General features: G+C 38.5%; 1 protein-coding gene across 1 annotated transcript; it reads left to right on the top strand.

Moving 5' to 3' along the window:
• Positions 1 to 4,603: 4,603 nt before the first annotated feature.
• Positions 4,604 to 6,223, top strand: LOC113747337 (P2Y purinoceptor 3-like). Its single transcript, XM_027286859.1, has one exon. It carries the CDS (start codon positions 4,652 to 4,654, stop codon positions 6,095 to 6,097), a length of 1,446 nt encoding a protein of 481 aa, XP_027142660.1. The 5' UTR covers positions 4,604 to 4,651; the 3' UTR covers positions 6,098 to 6,223.
• The last annotated feature ends 3,261 nt before the right edge of the window (positions 6,224 to 9,484 follow it).

The raw sequence follows: 9,484 nt of genomic DNA, 5'->3' as shown, positions 1-9,484 counted from the left end.
GCTTTTCGTTTAGCTTGAATGCATTGTAATACATGCCAACAGTGTACGGTAAAACCACATTATCTCATCTTATTAAATACTTTGAAACGTACCTGGACTCATTGTGCTTCTCTGAACATCAGCGCGTTATACCAAACATACAGGACCTAACCTCAGCCTCTCTAGCGACTTTAAAGGATTTGGAAAGCCGCAATACTGTTATTTGTAGTTTCCTTCAGCAGAGAGAGCCACAGAGCTGCATCTGACTGTCAGCTGTGGCTCACTGTAATAACTGTTATATTTAGAATCCACCTGAAGGTGTTTTGTAAATCTTGAGAGATTTCTGTATGTAGAAGGCCCAACAGCTTGTGTCTTCTGAACGGAAAAGTGTGGGGGGGCTTGATGTTTAGTCGATATCCTGGTAAAGAGACAGTCTAGTTAAAGATTCAGCTAATGTAGCACCTTTAAAATTAAATCAAGAGCATACATTGTCTTTTTCCATGAAACCTCACAGACTTGATTGGTTGGTTTGATGCTGAAGCTGGGGTTGTTATTGGGGACAACATCAAAACCAGGCAGTGTATAAATGGTTCATGTGCAAAGACTAAATGTAGACAAGAAAGTGCCTAAGAAGTAGTTCAGTGCATGGACTGGACGTGGGATGGGATTCATTCACCTGTCTGCGTGTTCTCAGAGTGATCAGCCTCCATTACAAAACATCCAGCTCAGCTCAACAAGTGAGAAAAGAGGGAGTCTCTCTCTCTCTCTCTCTCTCTCTCTCTCTCTCTCTCTCACACACACACACACACACACACACACACCCACATGCACACACACACGCTCAAAGGTGAAGCAGGGAAGAATAGGATGACACACAGTGAGGGACAGAGGGGAGGGACTGAATTACCATAGAAACTGGTGAGACTGTTCAGAGAAGCAGTAGAAAAAGGTGAACGCTGAAGTGGTCAAACTGTCAAGGTCATCGGTCACTCATACTGCTCCCACACTGCTCACTGGTTCCAGCTGATGTTTGCTGAGCTTTTTAAATCACCAGGAAAGGTGTATTTTCCAGCTGCTGACGTATCACTGCATACCACTTCAAGGTTTTTGGATGTTTTTGTATTTTCTTGTGATTGTTCTGATGGCTGACAGATAGAACAGGAGCCATATGGACTAAAAGTCATCACTGGCACAGGTAAGCTCTTTGTCTAACAGCAGATTGCAGTGATGCAGGTATTTATGAGTTTGATGCAGTTCCTTTTACACAAGCACTAAACTCTTAATGCACCGTGCAAGACTTGTGACAGTGGGTTTTTTGGGGCCAGAGTGCTGGCTAAAGCAGTAAAACTGTTCATTTTAAACATCAATTCAAGAATTTATTTTCTAGTTAATGTAAAGTACTGTACATTAAAAACTTGCCCTGGAACATTTCTTAATGAGATTGAATATGAATTCAGAGGCAGATGATACATCAGGCTGGTGTTTGTGTATCCTTGGTTTTCTCAGAAGCCATTAGCTGCTCTTGGAAAACAACTTCTTTTCATTTGGCCTTTATCCAGTTCAGAAAACAATGTGCACTTCCAGTCATAGGATAAATATCATATAAAATATAAAACAGTAATTGTGACACTCATTTTATCTTTACAAAAACAGTTCAGTTTTACAAACTGAAAACTTCATTTTAACACTAAAGTTCTGGATAGTATAATATGTTTAACTTTTAGTCACGACTAGTGCATTTGTAAAGCAGCAGAAGGATTTCCAAGCTAATGTCATGCTAACCTCTATGTCGAACCTAAAAGAATGATGTGTTTTTTAATGGAGTTGTATACAGGCACTTTCTTAAAGGAATTAGTTTGCGGGTGTCCATAACCACAAATCATGAACACTTTACATACTGACAATTTGGGATGTGAAAGTCTATACGTGTTCAAACTATTTCAGGCAGCTGTTGATCTATTTCTGTAATGGTATAAACATCAGAAACGTAAAGAAGCAGAAAGAGAAGCAGGAGCATGCTTCAGTTGTATAATACATCACAGTGAATTGCACTCATTTTTGTCAGTGTGTGTACATGTACTCTAACTAGATTAAAGCTGGCTTTGTACAGTAGCATGTTTTCTTCAATGTCATGTAGATGCAAAACCCAGCTAAACGTATACATCTGTCGATGGAACCAGGTTTCTGATCTTCTAGACTTCAAATATCACAATGACAGTATAGAACTGCTCGGTGAAAGCAAGAATCATTACACATATTTATATAGTAGCATGAATATATACAGTAGTTTAATTCAAGGTCAGTCTAAATAAATTGGTTTCACAGCTCAACATTTTTGTTGTTTTGTCTAAATGTAAAATTCAGACATATTCATGCTGTGATCTGCTCTCACTGTGCTGTCCTAATACATTTTCATATTGTATAAAAGTTAATGGAGGCCTAGAATGAAAGCAAAAACGTATTCACATTTCTGTACACTGTGGCAACTGCGCCATTGTTTGCTAAATGGTGAGCAGTAATGTCAAATAAATTATTTGTTGCCAGTTACTAATTTGTTTTTAGTTAATGGGCTCACACATCTAAAACATCTATTGGCTTCCATTAATTTCTCTACATAATAAAAATCTACTGCAGACTTGAAAGTTGCTTGAGATGCATAATCCATCACAGTGAATAGAAAAGAGTGTATCTTTTGGTTTTTGGATTTTCTTTTTAGAAACAGATGTTTTATGTTTTTTGTTTTCTTGTGATTTTATTTTTTGCCATACAAAATACAGAAGATTTTTTTTGCTTATACCTTTTTGGCCCTGAAAAAGAAAAATGTGAAAACAAACTTGCATTCAATAAAATGTTTGCATTCTGAATTTGAAAATCCAATAACCACTCACAATATTTTTGTTTGTGTGAAAAGAAAACTGAAACACCAAAAGGTAATCATTAAGTCATTGCACATTTTATTTTTGTCCAAGTAACTATTTTGGATCTATTATTGTTAATAGGTAACACAGCGCACATTTAACAAATCAATCTCTTGCTTTATCATATGATGTAACTGAAAATGTAGCAGAAAAAGACTCTTTTTAAAAAACGAAACTTTTTAAACGTCTGCTAAAAGTGTGTAAAACGCATTCAAAGATAGTCAGCATTTCTGGAAAAGATGAGCTTGCAAACACTGAATGGTTTACTACATTAAGAGGAGGTTACTTTATAACCAGTAACCGTGGAATCAGTTACACACCAAAATGCTGGTCTAAAATGTCATTCTTGTTTTTACTAAACACTGATGAGACTGTGGCTGGTAAAGATCATGTTGTAAGGTCATGTTGCGGTTATAGGATGATTCGTGTTGTACTATGTCACGTTACTGGTTGACACATTACCCTGATTTACTCGAAATCTGTAGTGAAGTGGTGGTATAACGTGCCGATGGCTCTCTTAACACTTACACAAACACCTGCACCTGCCTGTGTGCTGATCCCAATATGCAGAGGTACAACTGATGGTGAGAGCTCAGTGAATGCTGTTTAGTTGAATTAAAATGTAACACAAAAATAGATTACATTTTAGAAGTTATAATATATAGTCAGTGGAATGGGTGCAAGACCGATGTACAGAGGGGTGCATGAAGACATGTAGGGGAAGTGTGGTTACTTATTGCTGAGTTAATGGGGTGAAAAGAAGACCTGAATCAGCAGCATACCCTTGTACACAGGAAGGCAAACAAGCACTACGAATCAGCAGCATACAACAGGAGGTCAAACAGATTGTGCAAAGGCCCTAGTCAACAGTCACGGAGGAGGAGGTAGGGTGATGGGAAGCACTACCACTTTCCATTCCACCCCCCTTAATATGAGCCAAGAAAAGAAATGTAGAAGGTAATATTTACCATGTTCACCATCTTAGTTAGTGTTAGCATTGTACTAAATGGTAAATCGACTGTACTTATATAGCGCCTTTCTAGTCTTCCGACCACTCAAAGCGCTCTACACTACATATCTCATTCACCTCATTCACATTCATACACTGATGGCATTGGCTACCGTGCAACTGCTCATCAGTTTAAGGATCTAAGCATTCATACACACCGATGGCACAGCCTTCGGGAGCAACTTGGGGTTCAGTATCTTGCCCAAGGACACTTCGACATGCAGACCGGGGAGCCGGGGGATCGAACCGCTGATCATCTGATTAGCGGACAACCCGCTCTGCCTGTGAGCCACAGCCGCCCCGATTATCTAGGTGACACTAGGTGACACTAGGTGACACTGACCTCATGATGATAGTCAAAGAAAAGTTAAGGGACCACCAATGTCATGTGATTTAAACCACAAAAGTATCAATTATTGTGTTAAAAAGACGCAGAATCATCAAAACCAATACAAAGCAACACATTTATGTTTATTTTGTGCAAATAACTAGTAAAACACTATTAATTGCATTGTTAAGTTAAGATATAGTGTATCAAATGAAATGATCCTAAATGACTACAGATGGATGACTAATTTGTCTCTTTATCTCTAGGTGAACACTCAGCTGAAATCATCTGAAATCATCTAGAGTACAGGATCATACGAAATTACTATTAAACGGTGCAGCGTACAAGGATGACAGAGAAGAAGCTTGACAGGATCACAAACATACAAGCCATAGCCTTGTTCAGCTTCTCCCTTACATGAAAATTACTAAATCTCTCATAATGTCATCCAGAGGTGGAGTCCCGCCCAACATCAGTGTCTCAGTAGACTTCCTGGCCTCCTTCTCACCTTCCCCCTCCAGCACCCCTCCATCTCCTTCTTGCAGCATCGACGAGTCCTACAAATACATCTTCCTCCCCATCTGTTACTCTTTCACATTCTTATTCAGCATTTCCCTTAACTCTGTCATCCTCTACCGCTCCTTCAGCCGGACCAAGCGCTGGAATGCTTCGCTGATCTACATGGTCAACCTGGCCTCTACAGACTTCATGTACGGCCTGTCACTGCCATTCCTTGTGGCTAGTTACATCATGCGTGATCGCTGGGTCTTCGGGGACTTCATGTGCCGGTTGGTCCGTTTTCTCTTCTACTTTAACCTCTACTGCTCCATCTTCTTCCTCACTTGCATATCTGTCCACAGATACCTTGGTATCTGCCACCCAATGAAAGTCATCACACTGGAGACCAAGAAAGCTGTCAAGTGCACTTGTGTTGTGGTCTGGATTGTAGTCTTTGCTTTGACCTGCCCTATTTTCCGGTTTGCTCAGACTGGTCACGTGACAAGATTAGCAGGGCTTGGCAGCAATGCAACTATTATTGACAACCCAAGCCAGGAGGTATCATTGATAAATGCTAATGCCACATATGGAAACATGGGAAGGGTTGCTGAGGCATACCAGAATTGTTGGGATGATGCCATAGATAAGGAGTTCCCTGATTACATACCCTATGGCATTATACTTCATTTGCTGGGCTTTTTTGTGCCCTTTTCCATTATAGCTTGGTGTTACTCTCATGTTGTTTTGACCATATTTAGGACTCTACATTCTCAGCCCTCATCCTGCAGAGCTCAAAGAGATAAAGGACATGGAGGAATGGAGAGAGGAGAGAGAGGTAGCCCTGCAATAGTTGGAAGAGGAAGAAGAGGAAGCACTGGAATGTCAAGCGCAGTGGGAAGAGATCAAGGGATTTCCATCTTCCTTGGCGCCCACTCCCCTTATGCCAATCGCAGACGTAAATCTATCAAGACCATCATCACCATCACCCTTCTCTTTGCTCTGTGTTTCTTCCCTTTTCATGTTACTAGAACCATCTTCCTCCTCCTGAAAGTGACCAAGGGAGTTCCATGTCACACCATGACCATGGTCTCCATGTGCTATAAGATCACACGGCCTTTAGCATCATTCAATGCATGGCTCAATGCCCTCCTTTACTTCCTGACTAAAGACAAGGGAGGGGCCCACTGCTGCCAAACAGTAAACACCACCACCACTCAACAACATGGTGGGCTTCTTTTGCCACTGAGGATGCTTGGAAAAGGAGAGGATGCAGAGGAGAGAGGGATGGAAGACAATAAGGAGAATAAAGCATTTCACAGTCCGTCATACATGACCAGAGCAAAGGTCAGATATATAGTTGAATGAATGTTTTTACTTGAAATGAAAGAATGAATTTTAGATGCACTGTAGGTTGTTTTTTACTGGAAAATAAAATACATCATAATATATGATATGAGCACTATACACAAAGCAATGATTAAAGAAGACCCAAGCAAGAATCTTAATATGTCTTTTTTTTCTAATTTTATATAGCTCTTGCTGCTCTGCTACAAGTCATACTTTGATAGTTTCCTAGTATGTAAATTCAACATGAATGCAAATGTGACACCCTATTGTGGTGATGATCTGTCATTTTGTTTCAGTGGGTGTATATTTATAATGTGCTATAGAGGTGCTACACTGGGATCACTGGGATCAGGCCGGAGTATGCTTGGAACGAAGCTGTTTGTACTACATGTCACCCAACCATGTCTAAAGGCATTAGTGTTTCTACCTGTTCAGAACAGCTGCACTTGAAAATCTTTTGGTCATAGAGAAGGGCGAGATGCAATGATTATTAACGAATACCGGTGCACACTTTCAGACAGTCTCTCTATGAAGGCATTCATGTGTTGAACAGTTGATGGATGAAAAAAATGATTTTGAGATGTTTTCACTCTGCAAAATTGAATACCTGCCAAATATTTTTATGGCCAGAAAGGTGTTGGGGCAGACGGTTTGGTAGGTCTTGGACAAGTGACTTGAAAACTGTAATCAATTACTAATTACCCAGCACTCACTCAGCATAAGTAAAGTGTTACATTACCAGTTACTATACTTAGCCCAGCTTTAAGCTTCTAGTGATAAACTGGTGCAATCAGATGCTAGTGGTGTGTATTTTCACTCATGTGCTGAGTAAATGTCCTCTGAGTATTTTGACTCACAGTCCATTGTTGTGTGTAACATTACATATAAAAGTAAAGAAATTAGGATATTCTATACATATCAATCTGGCCCTCTACTAATATGATACTGATACTGTAAGTGAAAAGTGAAAATTTGTTGATTCACAGTTATGAATACCATTTTAGTTTAATCCATATCTTGATAAACAAATAAAACACAGGGCCTCTTTACCTTATGACCCAATGATAGTAGGGTATGGACATTTTAACCACACATGCTTCAATGGAAGTGCATGGCAGATCATTGAACAGGGTCTAAAACCCTTTCCTCTCACACTTTACGACATGACAGATTTAGTTGTACTGCGTCAGACAGTGTTACTTCCCCAAAACCGACATTCATGGCTATTGCTATTTTACACAGTGACTGATACAAATAAGTGGAACACCATGAATGTCTGAAAAGAGTGCAACTTCAAACATGTTTGCCTTCATGCTGAGTTCAGACAATACGATATCACCACAAGGGAAGACAGAATTGATGTGACAGGTGACCTGTTATGCCTTCATTTATCAACGTATGATGAATGTTCAGGTTCAGACAGAGTCACAAAATAGTTATGAGACATGTCAATAAAACAAAAACTTGTCTAATACAAAATAAATGCATACAGATTTGTTGGATATGTAATCCAGACACGTCAAATTCCACTGACCTATCTATAAAATCTGTTGTTTTCTATTGTTTATATTCCTTCTCCTGGAAGTTGGCCCCTAGCAACTTATTTACTGATGAGTCATGAAAGCTATGATGACCAACATATAATCTGTGATGCATCTTTATCAAATCACAGCAAAGATTTATGACTTATGACTTTATAACCACTTACTCTGACTCAGTGACCATGTAATCACAGACAAAAATATTGCAGTCTGAACCTGACAGTAGACATGTTCAGATGACATGATGTACGAAGTGTGTTTGCTTCACCACCTTTACAAAATAGACAGTATCCATTTTTTATTATTAATTATTATTAATATTATTATTTTTTTTCGTATTTTTTTCCAGTCTCCATCAAAAGTCTGCAACCAGAGCATTTGATCCCATCATTCCAACCTTGATTAATCTTTACTGCCAGTATCAGAGTAGAGGATGAAAAATTCTAACTACAAATAAATCGGAGGCTATCAGGTTCTAGCCTATTTTAGGTGTGGTGTGGTTTGGTTTGTATACGCTTTAGCAATAAACCATACTCTGCTGATTTCAGAGCCTTTTACTTTCACTGTCTTTACTTTGAAAAAAAAAGAGTCTTCCTATCTACATTAGAATGTCTTCTTCTTCTTCTTCTTCTTCTTCATCTTCTTCTTCTTCTTCTTCTTCTTCTCTAGGGCCTCACAGCATCATAGTTGGCTGGTTCAGTACATGTTTGTAATGTGCATACTCCACTTAACCATGATAATGTACTTTGGTTTCATTGTCTTATCATTTACATTGAAAATTATAAAATGTTACAATGTTACCATTTTGGTTGTTATTACTGTATTACTCTAATATTACATGTTCTTATTTACTCGTTATGGTCTATGAATGCAGCTTACAGTGTTAGTAATAATGCTAATATTGTTTTTTGGTAAATATGATACACCTTAGTGTGATAATGCACTTAAATAAATTTTGACTTTAACTAAAGTGTAATGAAATAATCTACAGTGGATGTATGGTTTTCACAGGTATATTGAAAAAAAGTTCTGAGCAATTGCAATTACCAGAATAGAATAGCTGTAATAATATTAATGATAATATTATAAAGAGTATGGTCTAGACCTTGTCTATATGGAAAGTGCAATTAGATATCTTTGGAGGTATAAAAATAATGATGATGCAGCAGATATTTTTGTTGCTCACCACCTGCCAACTATTAAGCACTGTGAAGCAGCCTACTGCTTGATCTGGATGTTTGTGGAAAAACCCAGAGAAAACCTACATGACCATGTGAAATGCAAAGTCTGAATCCAGAACCTGGTGTTGAAATGATGGTGCTCACCACAGATCCACAGTGATGCTCTATGGAATATGGTTCTCTCTGTCTCTTTGTAACCACATCAACTGAAAGGGAAAGAATGCAAATCAGTCAGTGCATTACTATCTCAAAGCAAACACTGAATTTACCCAGAAGTAAATATTATCTAATACAAGGTCCCCCAGGAACTTTTTGCTTGTTCTCTGCACACACTACCAGCCACAAGCTGCTACAGGAATGCCTGTATGCATGTAGTTTACAATATTTTCTTACTGGATTAGCCCTGTTTTTGTTTTTTGTTTTTTTGTTTCTAATCTTGGCACCATCTGCTGGTTGTATAGTAAAAGGTCACTGAGGCATATTCAGAGAGAACCCAGGTGTGTATATAGAGCATTAGAGAGTACCATAGATAAAAAAAAAAGAAGTAATGTCAAGATTTCTTCTATGGTTCTTGTTCAATTATAAATTATTATACTTATATAGTTAAGGCAGCTGCAGCAATGGTGCACATAACTGAGGTCATGCCAATAAAGTATAAAAAAAAATAATACTGCACATCACCA

This window comes from Larimichthys crocea, chromosome I (assembly GCF_000972845.2).
Source record: "Larimichthys crocea isolate SSNF chromosome I, L_crocea_2.0, whole genome shotgun sequence".
NCBI lineage: Eukaryota > Metazoa > Chordata > Actinopteri > Sciaenidae > Larimichthys > Larimichthys crocea.
This window is presented reverse-complemented; position numbering and strand designations above follow the sequence as displayed.